The following is a 15251-nucleotide window of genomic DNA, read 5'->3' as shown; positions in this document are numbered from 1 at the left end:
TCTATATTTCACTTGAACTGGTAAAGTGATGACACCAGTAGACTGTGACAAGTTATGTATACATAATGTAATAAATATAATATCTAAAGCAACCACTAAAGAAAGCTATACAAAGGGACACTCTCAAAAACACTGTAGGTAAATAAAAGTAGGAATCTCAAAATTATTTAGTCCACAAGAAGGTGGGAAAAGAAAACAGAGAAATAAAATACAGTGAAACAAACAGTCCATACTGTGGGCCTTAATACAAACCTCAGAAGATTTAAAAGAATTAAAATCATCTACAGTATGCTTTCTGACCACTATAAAATTAATCTGGAAATGAATAATAGATAACAGGAAAATAACCAAACACTTGGAAATTAAATAACACACTTCTATGTAACCCATGAATCAAAGAGGAAGTCTCAAGAGAAATTTTAAAATGCATTATACTAAATGAAAATGAAAATATAGTTTATCAAAATTTCTAGGATTCAGCTAATGCAGTGCTAATACATATTTTAGAGAAGGCCAAAGGTCTCAAATCAGTAATCGAAGCTGTCGCCTCAAGAACCTAAAGCAAAATAAATACAATAAATGAAAAGCAAAATAAACACAAAACAAACAAAGGAAAGAAATTATACAGAGCATAAATGAAATTGAAAACAGAAAAACTGGAGAAAATTAATGAAACAAAGATCCCTGATAGGGTTTGGCTCCTGTCCCCACCCAAATCTCATGTTGGATTGTATTCCCCAGTGTTGAAGGTGGGATGTGGTGGGAGATGATTGGATCATGGGGGTGGTTTCTGATGGTTTAGTACCGTCCCCCTAGTGCTGTCTCGTAATAGAGTTCTCATGAGATCTGATTGTTTAAAAGTGTGTAACACCTCTCCTCTCTCATTCTTTTCTTCCTGCTTCAGCCACGTAAGATGTGCCTGCTTCCCCTCTGCTTTTGCCATGATTGTAAGTTTCCTGAGACCTCCCCAGCCATGCTTCCTGTAGAAGCCTGCAGAACGATGAGGCAATTAAACTCCTTTTCTTTATAAATTACCCAGTCTCAGGTATTTCTTTTTTTCCCCCCCAACTCCTTTTTTTTTTTTTTCCTTTTAGTTGCATTTATTTTAAGGCTGAATTTACTCCTGTGCCATAAGTTTCTGTTTCTTCAGTTTCTTCTGGGATATCTTCTTCTTCTGGGCAACCTCCTCTTCTGGTTTAGGAACAATCTGTTCCTTTTCAGTAAGGATCATCTCAATGTGGCAGGGAGAACTCATGTATGGGTTAATTCGACCATGAGCCCTGTAGGTCCAGCGGCGCACCTTGGGTGCTTTGTTCACTTGCATATGCTCAATGACCAGAGAATCTACATCTAAACCCTTAAGTTCAGCATTACTCTCTGCATTTTTAAGCATGTGCAGCAAAAATTCAGCACTCTTTTTAGGCCACCGACCTTGTGTCCAGCCCCACTGCTTGGCCTGGACACACCTGCCAACTCCACCATTGTAACGTTGGAATGGTACGCACTGTTTCTGTAAAGTGACATCTTTCAGATACTTCGTGGCTTTTCGTATATGCATACCCTTGATGGCCTGGGCAGTTTCACGTGTGTTCTTAAAGTGAACACGAAGATTGGAACCTCTTGATTTGCGTGACTTCGTGGGGTCCTCCGGATCAAGAGAATAGCGAACCATTTTCACAGATTACCGCTAGACACTGGACGTAAGGAGTCGGCATGGACCACCGGTGGCCCGTGCCTGACCACACCTACCAGTGGAGGGGCCCGGTCATCCTCACTCCCACCCATCACGTTCCTCTGCGAATCACAGAGGCCGATCAGCACTGGCTTCCAAAGTCGGCGCTCAGCCACATCCCCTGCCTAAGAAACCATCGCCACCAGCAAGAATTTAGTAGCCTTGGGAGTTCTCCTCACTGGGTCTTGGAGGCCGCCGCCCCCGAGGCCAGGATGGTGGCGATGGCAGGAGCTCCTTTTTTTTTTTAATTGCATTTTAGGTTTTGGGGTACATGTAGAGAACATGCAAAATTGTTGCATAGGTACACACATGGCAGTGCGATTTGCTGCCTTCCTCCCCTTCACCTATATCTGGCATTTCTCCCCTTGCTATCTCTCCCCAACTCCCCACCCCCCGCTGTCCCTCCTCTATTTCCCCCCAACAGACCCCAGTGTATAGTGCTCCCCTCCCTGTGTCCTTCTGTTCTCATTGTTCAACACCCGCCTATGAGTGAGAACATGCGGTGTTTGATTTTCTGTTCTTGTGTCAGTTTGCTGAGAATAATGGTTTCCAGGTTCATCCATGTCCCTACAAAGGACACGAACTCATCATTTTTGATGGCTGCATAATATTCCATGGTGTGTATGTGCCACATTTTCCCTGTCCAGTCTATCATTGATGGGCATTTGGGTTGGTTCCAGGTCTTTGCTATTATAAACTGTGCTGCAGTGAACATTCGTGTGTATGCGTCCTTATAATACAACGATTTATAATCCTTTGGATATATACCCAGTAATGGGATTGCTGGGTCAAATGGAATTTCTATTTCTAGGTCCTTGAGGAATCTCCACACTGTCTTCCATAATGGTTGAACTAATTTACACTCCCACTAACAGTGTAAAAGTGTTCCTATTTCTCCACATCCTCTCCAGCATCTGTTGTCTCCAGATTTTTTAATGATCGCCATTCTAACTGGCATGAGATGGTATCTCAATGTAGTTTTGATTTGCATTTCTCTAATGACCAGTGATGATGAGCATATTTTCATATGTTTGTTAGCCTCATGTATGTCTTCTTTTGTAAAGTGTCTGTTCATATCCTTCACCCACTTTTGAATGGGCTCGTTTGTTTTTTTCCTGTAAATCTGTTTTAATTCTTTGTAAATTCTGGATATCAGCCCTTTGTCAGATGGGTAAAGTGCAAAAATTTTTTCCCATTCTGTTGGTTGCTGATTCACTCTAATGACTGTTTCTTTTGCCGTGCAGAAGCTGTGGAGTTTGATTAGGTCTCATTTGTCTATTTTGGCTTTTGTTGCCAATGCTTTTGGTGTTTTGGTCATGAAGTCCTTGCCTACGCCTATGTCCTGAATGGTTTTGCCTAGGTTTTCTTCTAGGGTTTTTATGGTGTTAGGTCTTATGTTTAAGTCTTTAATCAATCTGGAGTCAATTTTAGTGTAAGGTGTCAGGAAGGGGTCCAGTTTCTGCTTTCTGCATATGGCTAGCCAGTTTTCCCAACACCATTTATTAAACAGGGAATCCTTTCCCCATTGCTTGTTTTTATCAGGTTGATCAAAGGTCAGATAATTATAGATACGTTGTGTTGCCTCCGAGGCCTCTGTTCTGTTCCATTGGTCTTTATCTCTGTTTTGGTATCAGTACCATGCTGTTTTGCTTACTGTAGCATTGTAGTATAGTTTGAAGTCCAGTAGTGTGATGCCTCCTGCTTTGTTCTTTTTGCTTAGAATTGACTTGGCTATATGGGCTCTCTTTTGGTTCCATATGAAGTTTAAGGTGGTTTTTTCCAGTTCTGTGAAGGTCATTGGTAGCTTGATGGGGATAGCATTGAATCTGTAAATTACTTTGGGCAGTATGGCCATTTTCATGATATTGATTCTTCCTAACCATGAACATGGAATGTTTCTCCATCTGTTTGTGCCCTCTCTTATTTCATTGAGCAGTGGTTTGTAGTTCTCCTTGAAGAGGTCCTTTACATTCTTTGTGAGTTGTATTCCTAGGTATTTTTTCTTTGTAGCAATTGTGAATGGCAGTTTATTCTTGATTTGGCTCTCTTTAAGTCTGTTATTGGTGTATAGGAATGCTTGTGATTTTTGCACATTGATTTTGTATCCTGAGACTTTGCTGAAGTTGCTTATCAGTTTCAGGAGATTTTGGGCTGAGACGATGGGGTCTTCCAGATATACAATCATGTCGTCTGCAAATAGAGACAATTTGACTTCCTCCTTTCCTATTTGAATACCCTTTATTTCTTTTTCTTGCCTGATTGCTCTGGCTAGAACTTCCAATACTATATTAAATAGGAGTGGTGAGAGAGGGCATCCTTGTCTAGTGCCAGATTTCAAAGGGGATGCTTCCAGTTTTTGCCCATTCAGTATGATATTGGCGGTTGGATTGTCGTAAATAGCTTTTATTGTTTTGAGATACGTTCCATCAATACCTAGTTTATTGAGGGTTTTTAGCATAAAGGGCTGTTGAATTTTGTCGAAGGCCTTCTCTGCATCAATTGAGATAATCATGTGGTTTTTGTCTTTTGTTCTGTTTATGTGGTGAATTACATTTATAGACTTGTGTATGTTGAACCAGCCTTGCATCCCCAGGATGAATCCTACTTGATCATGGTGGATGAGCTTTTTGATGTTCGGCTTGCCAGTATTTTATTGAAGATTTTTGCATCTGTGTTCATCATGGATATTAGCCTGTAGTTTTCTTTTCTTGTTGAGTCTCTGCTGGGTTTTGGTATCAGGATGATGTTGGTCTCATAAAATGATTTGGGAAGGATTCCCTCTTTTTGGATTATTTGGAATAGTTTCAGAAGGAATGGTACCAGCTCCTCTTTGTATGACTGGTAGAATTCAGCTGTGAACCCATCTGGACCTGGGCTTTTTTTGGGTGGTAGGCCCTTAATTGCTGCCTCGACTTCAGACCTTGTTATTGGTCTATTCAGAGTTTCGACTTCTTCCTGGTTTAGGCTTGGGAGGAGGCAAGTGTCCAGGAATTTATCAATTTCTTCCAGGTTTCCTAGTTTATGTGCATAGAGCTGTTTGTAATAATCTCTGATGATGGTTTGAACTTCTGTGGAATCTGTGGTGATATCCCCTTAATTGTTTTTTATTGCATCTATTTGGTTATTCTCTCTTTTCTTTTTTATTAATCTGGCTACTGGTCTGTCTATTTTGTTGATCTTTTCAAAAAACCAGCTCCTGGATTTATTGATTTTTTTGAAGGTTTTTTTGTGTCTCCGTCTCCTTCATTTCTGCTCTGATCTATTTCTTGTCTTCTTGTTTTTGAGTTTTTTTTATCTTGCTCCTCTAGCTCTTTCAATTTTGATGATAGGGTGTCAATTTTAGATCTCTCCTTTCTTCTCACGTGGGCACTTATTGCTATATATTTTCCTCTAGAAACTGCTTTAAATGTGTCCCAGAGATTCTGGTATGTTGTGTCTTTGTTCTCGTTGGTTTCGAAGAACATCTTTATTTCTGCCTTCATTTCATTGTTTATCCAGTCAACATTCAAGAGCCAGTTGTTCAGTTTCCATGAAGCTGTGCGGTTCTGAGTTAGTTTCTGAATTCTGAGTTCTAACTTGATTGCACTGTGGTCTGAGAGACTGTTTGTTATGATTTCCGTTCTTTTGCATTTGCTGAGGAGTGATTTACTTCCAATTATGTGGTGAATTTAAGAGTAGGTGTGATGTGGTGCTGAGAAGAATGTATATTCTGTAGATTTAGGGTGGAAAGTTCTGTAAATGTCTATTAGGTTTGCTTGTTCCAGGTATGAGTTCAAGTCCTGGATATCCTTGTTAATTTTCTGTCTCGTTGATCTGTCTAATATTGACAATGGGGTGTTAAAGTCTCCCACTATTATTGTGTGGGAGTCTAAGTCTCTTTGTAAGTCATTAAGAACTTTCCTTATGTATCTGAGGTGCTCCTGTATTAGGTGCGTATATATTTAGGAATATTAGCTCTTCTTGTTGCATTGATCCTTTTACCATTATGTAATGTCCTTCTTTGTCTCTTTTGATCTTTGTTGCTTTAAAGTCTATTTTGTCAGAGATGAGAATTGCAACTCCTGCTTTTTTTGTTCTCCATTTGCTTGGTAAATCTTCCTCCATCCCTTTATGTTGAGCCTTTGTGTATCCTTGCATGTGAGATGGGTTTCCTGGATACTGCACACCAATAGGTTTTGGCTTTTTATCCAATTTGCCAGTCTGTGTCTTTTGATTGGGGCATTTAGTCCATTTACATTTAGGGTTAATATTGTTATGTGTGAATTTGATACTGCCATTTTGATGCTAGCTGGCTGTTTTGCCCATTAGTTGATGCAGATTCTTCATTGTGTTGATGCTCTTTACCCTTTGGTATGTTTTTGGAGTAGCTGGTACTGGTTGTTCTTTTCTATGTGTAGTGCCTCTTTCAGGAGCTCTTGTAAAGTGGGCCTGGTGGTGATGAAATCTCTGAGTACTTGTTTGTTCGCAAAGGATTTTATTTTTCCTTCACTTATGAAGCTTAGTTTGGCTGGTTATGAAATTCTGGGTTGAAAGTTCTTTTCTTTAAGGATGTTGAATATTGGGCCCCACTCTCTTCTGGCTTGTAGGGTTTCTGCTGACAGATCTGCTGAGAGTTTGATGGGCTTCTCTTTGTGGGTAACCCGACCTTTCTCTCTGGCTGCCCTTAGCATTTTCTCCTTCATTTCAACTCTGGTGAATCTGATGATTATGTGCCTTGGGGTTGCTCTTCTTGAGGAATATCTTTGTGGTGTTCTCTGTATTTCCTGGACTTGAATATTGGCCTGCCTTGCTAGGTTGGGGATGTTTTCCTGGATAATATCCTGAAGAGTATTTTCCAGCTTGGATTCATTCCTTCATCACATTCAGGTACACCTATCAAACGTAGATTAGGTCTTTTCACATAGTCCCATATTTCTTGGAGACTTTGTTCTTTCCTTTTTACCCTTTTTTCTCTAATCTTGCCTTCTTGTTTTATTTCATTGAGTTGATCTTCGACCTCTGATATCCTTTCTTCTACTTGGTCAATTCGGCTGTTGAAACTTGTGCATGCTTCACGAAGTTCTTGTGTTGTGTTTTTCAGCTCCATCAATTCACTTATATTCCTCTCTAAGTTGTCCATTCTCGTTAGCATTTCATCAAATCTTTTTTCAAGGTTCTTAGTTTCTTTGCATTGGGTTAGAACATGTTCTTTTAGCTCATGGAAGTTTCTTATTACCCACCTTCTGAAGCCTGTTTGTGTCATTTCATCACAATCATTCTCCATCCAGCCTTGTTTCCTTGATGGTGAGGAGAGGCATTCTGGTTTCGGGTGTTTTCATCCTTTTTGCACTGGTTTCTTCCCATCTTTGTGGATTTATCCACCTGTCGTCTTTGTAGTTGCTGACTTTCAGATTGGGTCTCTGAGTGGACGTCCTGTTTGTTGATGATGAAGTTATTTCTATTTCTTAGTTTTCCTTCTAACAATCTGGCCCCTCTGCCGTAGGACTGCTGAGGTCCACTCCAGGCCCTCCTTGCCTCGGGGATCACCTGCAGCAGCTGCAAAACAGTAAGGGTTGCTACCAGTTTCTTCTTCTGCTATCTTTGTCCCAGAAGAATACCTGCCAGATGTCAGTCTGATCTCTCCTTTATGAGGTGACTCTTTGGATATACGGGGGTCAGGGAGCTGCTTGAGGAGACAGTCGGTCCTTTATAGGAGCTCGAGTGCTGACCTGTGAGCTCTGTTGTTCATTCAGAGCTGCTAGGCAGGTACGTTTAAGTCTGCTACAGCAGAACTCATAACCCCCTTTTATTTCCCAGGTGTTCTGTCCCGAGGAGTTAGGGCTTTATTTATGAGTTTCCGTTGTGCTGCTGCCTTTTTTTCAGGGCTTCCCTGCCCAGCAAGGAAGCCGCCTAGTCACTGTCTGCCTGCAGAAGCTTTGCTGAGCTTCTGTGGGCTCTGCCCAGCTGCTGTGTGAACTTCCCTGCAGTCCTGTTTATATGGGTGTAGTTAGAACTGCCTCGGCAATGGTGGCCCACCTCTGTAATGGCGGACTCTCTCTGTAATGGTGGGTTGCCTTGGCAATGGCAGGCTGCCTCAGCAATGGCAGACTACCTCCATAGTGGTGGAGTGCCTCGGTAATGGTGGACGTCCCTCCCCCACAGAGCTGGACTGTCCCGGGTTCAGCTGTGCTTACTGTGAAATTGTCAACCCAGAGAGCTTCCAATTGCTGTTTTTTGTTTTTTGGTTTTTTTGTGGGGGTGGGACCACCCGAGCCTGATCACCTGGCTCCCTGCCTCAGAGCCTTTTTTTTTGTTTTAGTTGAATGGTTGACTCTCTCCCAGATATTCCAGTCACCTGTTGAAAAGGCGCCGGGATCTGTGTGATTTCCCATGCGGCAACCCACTGCACTGGCTGAAATAGCAACGCTGAGATTCATGCTCTTTTTTGCCTGGGAATCTCCTGGCCTGGCTCCCTGTTTCAGTCCCCTTTTTTAATCAGCTGAATGGGCAACAGTGCCTTCCCGGAGCTCCTCTGGCCAGCTAAAACGGCACTAAGACCAGAGTATTTTGTACAGAGAACCGCCGTGCTGGGGCGCCGGCAAAATAGCCACGCCGGCCAAAACAGGCACACTGGCGACCCATGGGGCTCCTCCACCTGGGAATCTCCTGGTCTGTGGGCAATAAAAATCCGTCTGGAAATGCAGAGTCCACTCACCCTCTGCGCTTTTACTGGAAGCTGTAGTCCTGAGCTGCTCCTAATCAGCCATCTTGGATCTTCTCCCAGGTATTTCTTTATACCAATGCAAGAACAATCTAATACAGTTTCATTCTTTGAAAAGATTAGTAAATCAACAAAGCAATTCTACACATCTCTTCCAAAAAAAAAACAGTTCCCAATTTATTTTATGAAACTATTATTACCCTAATACCAAAACCAATGACAGTTCCAAAAAGGAAATAAAAATACAAAGAAATATCCCTTATGGCTACAGATTCAAAAATTCTTAACATATTTCAAATAGAATTCAGCAATATATAAAATTAATGGTACTCCATGAACAAGTAGAGTTTATTCCAGGCTGACTCAGTATTTGAAAATCATCACTGTAGTAAAAATCACTGGATTGACTGGAAATCAATTAATCTTTAGCCTATTAATCACCACATTAATAGGCTAAAGAAGAAACATCACATAATCATATCAATCACTGCAGAAAAGGCATTTGACAAAATTCAACACCCATTTATGATAAAATGCTGAGGAAAAATAGGAATAGAAGGAACTTCCTAAACCTGATAAAAGACAAATAAGCCGAATGCTTTCTCTATATGATTAGAAATGAGGCAAAGATGTCTGGCCTCAACATTGTCCATCAACATATTGCTGGGTAGTTTTAGCCAGTGCAATAAGTTAAGAAAATGAGCTAAAGACATACAGATTGCAAAGGAAAAAAACAAAACTGTCTCTATTTGTAGATAAAATAATTGTTTATGTAGACTATTCCAAGGAATTTATTTAAAAAAAAAAAAAAAGAAAGACTCCTAGAGCTAATAAGAGTGTTAGGCAAAGTCAAAGGATACAAAATAAACACAAAAATCAATTGTATTTCTATATATTAGCAATGAACATATGACCACTGGAATTTAAAATACATTCTCATTTAAAATTTCTCAAAAGATATACTTAATTGTAAATCTAATAAAACATGTACAGGACTTATGCTAAAAACGGCAAAACTGATGAAAGAAATCAAAGATCTGAATAAATGGAGAGACATACCATGTTTATGGACTGCAAGACTCAACATAATAATAATAGCCAATTCTCACAAAAATATATACAGGTTTAATGTAACTCCTATCAAAATTCTAGCAAGGTATTTTGTAGATATAGAGAAGGTTATTCAAAAATTTATACAGAAAATCAAAGGAAGTAAAATAGTTAAAACAATTTTGAAAAAGAAGAATAAAGTAGGAGGAATAAATTTCAAGACTTATATAGCTACAGTAATCCAGACTGTGCTATTTGTGGAGAGATAGACACATAGATAAATGCAACAGAATAAAGAATTCAGAAACAGACACACAAATTAATCTAACTGGCTTTTGACAAAAGTGTAAAGGAAACTCAGTGCAAGAAAGGTTATCTTTCACAACAAATGGTAAAGAAGCAATTGGATATCCATAGGCAAAAAACAAAACAAACCCCTGATCTAAGTCTCATACCTTATACAAAATTAACTTGAAATGGATCATGAACTTAAATATAGAATGTATGACTGTAAAATTAAAAGAAAAAATAGGAGAAAAATTGTTTGAATTTAGGGCTAGGCAAAAAAGTCTTAGAATTGACACCAGAAACACAGGCCATAAAAGGAAAAACTGTAAATTGCACTTTATCAAAATTAGAAACTTTTACTCTGCAAAAACTCTGTTAAGAGGATATAAAGACAAGCTAAAGAATGGGAAAAAATATTTGCAAACCACATACCCAACAAAGGAATAGTATCTGGAATATATAAAGTTTTCTCAAAACTCAACAGTATAAAGCAATCCTCTAGAAAATGGGCAAACAGACAGTTCACCAAGGAGGACATATAGCAAATAAGCACAAAAAAAACAATTAGCACACAAAAAGATGTTCAACATCTTTAGCCATTATGGAAATACAAATTAAAACCACAATGGGCTATCACTACACATCTATTAAAACTATCAAGATGGAGAACAGATTAGTGGTTACCAAGAGTGAAGGAGGGATGGAGACAGAAGGTAAGTAGATTTGGCTATAATAGGACATCATGAGGAATCCTTGTAATAGAAATGTTCTCACTTGACTATATTAATATCACTATCCTGGTTTTCATAGTGGACAGTGGTTTTACAAGGGGTTACTGATATGGTTTGGCTGTGTTCCCACTGAAATCTCATCTTGAATTCCCATGTGTTGTCGGAGGGACCTGGTTGGAGGCAATTGAATCATGGGGCAGGTCTTTTCTGTGCTGTTCTCATGATAGTAAGTCTCATAAGATCTGATGGTTTTAAAAGGGGGAGTTTCTCTGCACGAGCTCTCTTCTCTTGTCTGCCACCATGTGAGGTGCGCCTTTCACCTTCTGCCATGATTGTGAGGCCTCCCCAGCCACATGGAACTGTAAGTCCAATACACCTCTTTCTTTTGTAAATTGCCCAGTCTCAGATATGTCTTTAACAGGCAGCATGAAAATGGACTAATACAGTAAATTGGTACTAGTAGAGTGGGGTACTGCTGAAAACATACCTGAAAATGTGGAAGTGACTTTGGAACTGGGTAAACAGGCAGAGGCTGGAACAGTTTGAAAGGCTCAGAAGACAGGAAGATGTGGGAAAGTTTGGAATTTCCTAGAGACTTGTTGAATGGCTTTGACAAAAATGCCAATAGCAATATGAACGACAAGGTCCAGGCTGAGGTGGTTTCAGATGGAGATGAGGAACTTGTTGGGAACTGGAGCAAAGGTGACTCTTGTTATGTTTTAGTAAAGAGACTAGTGGCATTTTGCCCCTACCCTAGAGATTCATAGACCTTTGAACTTGAGAGAGATGATTTAGGGTATCTGATGGAAGAAATTTCTAAGCAGCAAAGCATTCAAGAACACGTGAAACTATAGTCAATAAACCTCTTTCTTTTGTAAATTGTTCAGTCTCGGATATGTCTTTAGTCTTTATCAGCAGTGCCTAATACAGTTACCATTGGGAGAAACTGGGCAAATTATACATGGGAACTCTCTATATTATTTCTTATAACTTACTGTGAATCTACAATTATCTCAAACGAAAACGTTTACAAATTGCTGAGTAAGCAGGCCTCTGCAGAATTACCAAATCACAAGTTTCAGCAATAAGTCTTAATTCTCTCCAGTAAGAACTGCAGTTTTCCTAGGCTCCACTTCATTATCTAATAGAGTTCTTTAGAATCTCTGAAGATTCGAACATCATCATGAACCATCTAACTCAGCTGGGAAAGACAATCATATACCAAGATTTTTGTTGGTCCACACGTTTTAGGAAACTAAAATATATGCTGTTTCATGGCACAGACTGTGTAGGTTGTATGCTCTTAGGGCCTATCACAAGGTCTTAGCTGGCATATGTTAGATTTCAGTAAATACATGTTAGACAGCTGAATGAATGGATGAAACCAGTGGTGTTCTGGTAAATATTTGACAACTAGCTCTCCAGAAGAAAAAGGAAGTGCTCATTTGTGTCATGTGCCGATTTCTCTGGTGTAAGTACTCCCTCATGGCCAATTTCAGGCTACTAAAATGACAATGTGTAAACTTGGGGTTGGGAAGAGATGTTATCTGTTGCCCTTGACAAGCTAGTATAAGCTGACTCCAGTACAGCACTGGATGGAGCTGAGTTAGATAGCATACAATGTTAACCACCTTTATTTTCTGATGCCAACGTTGTGTAGTCCAGTTAAAATTATAAAGAAAATCTGGACTTTAAGTTACTGCCTAGTCCCTTCTCATTAAAAGTATGAGAGATCCATTGAGAATCAGTAGTTGTCTCAAAGCAAATGCATGGCCTCCACCTAGAAAAGAAAATTTAAAAAAGAATATACCTTATTATTATTGAATACAAACCTTTTTGTGTTCAAATAGAGCACTGAGAAAGGCATGCATTACAGTAATTTGCTGGTGTCCAACTCATAGTGGAAGCAGACTGTTTTTTTTCCTGTTTAGCCTCTTAATTTCTTCTTGAGGGTAACTGGCTTATGAGAGATGTACTTAAAAGGACATACCATATAAAGCTTTACTTTTTAAGGACTCTGAAAGGAAAAAAACCCCAGTTAGTTTTGTACTGTAGGCTTGTGTCTTAGTATTAAAGAATCACTTCTGACATCTGATTAATCACACTTACTCCTGCTTGTTTTCAATCTTGTTGGATGTTCCCAAAAACTGTCTCATAGACGGTATTCTGTCTTTACACTATCTTGCAGCTGCAATATAATCTATACTCAAAGCTTGTGTTGCAACATGCGTGCCCTTGGGCCACAATCTCTGCTTGCTTTGGCATGGTTTATTTATTCCAAAGATATCTATGCCTTTAGGTTGCTATAGAGATTTCAAGTGAGCTAAACTGTCCAGGGAAACCTGTTTAGTTTCTTCTAAAACTCAAGGTGATTCAGAGACCCAGATATTCTTAAAATGTATACTGTAAGCAAAGGAACCCCTGGGAAAAGTGAGTTGATGACCTTAGTTATAGAGGGTTTCAAGGAGAAGGTAATTTTAATAGCAGTGAAAAGGCTAAGTAGAGGGAAGTGAATTTCTTTGTAAAGGCGCTTATAAGAGAACACCTAGGGTATTGATTAACATATTAACAACTGCCTCTTTGAAGTTTTGGATTGTAGCTGCTCAGTATTAATAAGTTTACAAAATCTAGCCAAAGCATTATATAGTTCAGGGATATTGTTTATACCAATTTCAGACATTAAACATGAGTGAATGTTTTCTTTCTGCTTTTCTGTTTCCATATTTTGTTTAATATATATTATGATTAAAAATTATATGTGAGTAGAAAATGAAGCAGTGTTATTGATTATACAGTAAATTTTGAATTATTCTTATTTAGCAACTATTATGCAGTCTAGAAGTGAAGCAGTTAAACTAAACCAGAGTGTATAGGAGTGAACATAGAGTTCCTTTTATTTTACATAATTTTAATGCTGATGGCCATGTGTTTCTTAGGGTCCTTAGAATTGAGAATGAACAATGAACACTTTTATGAGTGAAATCAAATAAATTGTTATTTATTACAAGATACTTATTAATTAACCAAGTTAATTATAAGTCTTTGAAAGATGACAGATTTGTGAGGCATCTTTAAAACAAAGGTCAAATTCTTTAAAATAAGCCTCCATAAATTCTGGGACCTCAATATAATGTTATATGATAGCACTCACTGGAATGGGTGTAGAAGGTCAAATTTTAGGAAATTCTGGCATGGATTTTTATTGTGGAAAGTAGCTTAACCTCTGTATGGTGTAGTTTCCTTATTTAAGAGTCAAACTGAGTAACTCTAATGTCCTTCTAACTTTATTATTCTGCAATACAGAAGTCAGCTAAGTGTGGTAGTAATTAATTAGTGATAGAACAATTGTTTCTAAACAATGTAAGAGATCCATATATTTCAAAATGTCAGTAACATAGTTTAGGAAATTGTATTAACTAAAGCCTCTTTTGATTGGAGGTAACTGAAGCTAAATTATGCTTGCTTAGATCCCAAAGGGAGTTTATATTACTGTAAACTTCTGTGACCCCCAAGAAAGGGCAGGGGTGCAGCTAGACATCGGGAATTATAGCAGAAATGACTGGAAGGAACCAGACTGCCCCTTTCTATGTGTTCATAGCATTATCCCTGTCTGAAGAATGATTTCCTGCACACAGCAGGAAACCTGGCCTTTGAGAATTCATGCTTGAACCTCCCTGCTTTGTAACTCAAGGAATTTTCATTACTCTCTCCTGCCCCACATTAAAAAAATCTTGGAGAAGGGTGCCTGTTGGCCAAGTTTGGATGAGATGGCTACCCTTTGATCAGTTACTGCAAACAGGAAGTAGGTCACATAAGATAAAGACCCACTAGAATAGTATAACTGATAATAGGAGAAGTAGCATATTCTAGAAGGAAAGAGGATATTTTCCAGAAGAAGAAAAGGAGTAGTAATTGGATAAGGAAATACTGAAGTTCACTAAACTTTAATTGCTCAAGGAAATGATCACTTATTTTTTCGTATATAGGCAGTAACTACACTAATGAATTATTGCTTGGTAGATGTGGTCATAGTTGCACTAATACATGCTGGAATTTACCTTGCTTTTAATGGATGCTCAATAAATAGTAGCTATGATTTTTATAATCTAGCCAAGAGATTGCTGTTGATCATAATCCTGATCTATTATTTTTGTGATCTAACCAAGAGATAGGTGCCACTCATAATCTCAAAAGACACAATCCCAAATACTGTAATTTTGAATGTCAAAATCTCGAAAGGTTGAAATCCCTAAACTGTAAAGTCCCTAACATCTAAAAATCCCAAAAATCCCAATCCCAAGAGGTTAAAATCCCAAATATTAAAATCCTGACAGCCAAATTCTGGGGAAGGAAATAGTGAGTTTTTGGTTATATGCAGGATAACTACATCATGTTAGTTACCTCATGTTAGGCTGAACTATTACCTTGTTATTGTCTTTATTTGGAAATTAAGTATGACTTAAGGAGGTGGGTTTGGGTGCCAAGTCGACAAGGAGTGGACTTGTGGAATAATTTTAGGTATCAATTTGCTAGATTGAGGAATACATGGAAACCTATTAAAGGGTGATTCTGGGCATGTCTATGAGTGTGTTTCCATAGGAGATTAGTGTGAATGAGTCGGAATGGACCAGGTGGGGAGGATCTGCCCTCAGTGTTGGCGGGCACCATCCAACTGGTTGGGGACCTGGAGAGAACAAATACAGAAGGCCTCTCCATTTGAGAGCTGGGGCAGACTTTTCTTCTGGTGCCA

The 15251-nt window shown here is 38.9% G+C and overlaps 2 protein-coding genes across 2 annotated transcripts in view; one reads left to right on the top strand and one right to left on the bottom strand.

Annotated features, from left to right (window-relative positions):
* The window catches only part of ZNF704 (zinc finger protein 704), a 252826-nt gene that overhangs the window by 99708 nt on the left and 137867 nt on the right, over positions 1-15251 (top strand). The gene's annotated exons all lie outside the window — the stretch shown is intronic.
* Positions 1079-1703, bottom strand: LOC105716336 (large ribosomal subunit protein uL22-like). The gene has a single exon (XM_064384297.1). The coding sequence runs from the start codon at positions 1670-1672 to the stop codon at positions 1118-1120; it is 555 nt and encodes a 184-aa protein (XP_064240367.1). The 5' UTR covers positions 1673-1703; the 3' UTR covers positions 1079-1117.

Source organism: Aotus nancymaae, unplaced genomic scaffold, assembly GCF_030222135.1.
Source record: "Aotus nancymaae isolate 86718 unplaced genomic scaffold, 86718_ANA_hifiasm-v0.15.2.pri h1tg000036l, whole genome shotgun sequence".
Taxonomy (NCBI): Eukaryota; Metazoa; Chordata; class Mammalia; order Primates; family Aotidae; genus Aotus; species Aotus nancymaae.
The sequence above is the reverse complement of the archived record's forward strand: the minus strand, read 5'-3'. Positions and strand labels throughout refer to the sequence as shown.

Coding starts and splice junctions, on each gene's coding strand:
- LOC105716336 (XM_064384297.1), bottom strand. CDS start 1,672: ATGGTTCGCTATTCTCTTGATCCGGAGGACCCCACGAAGTCACGCAAA.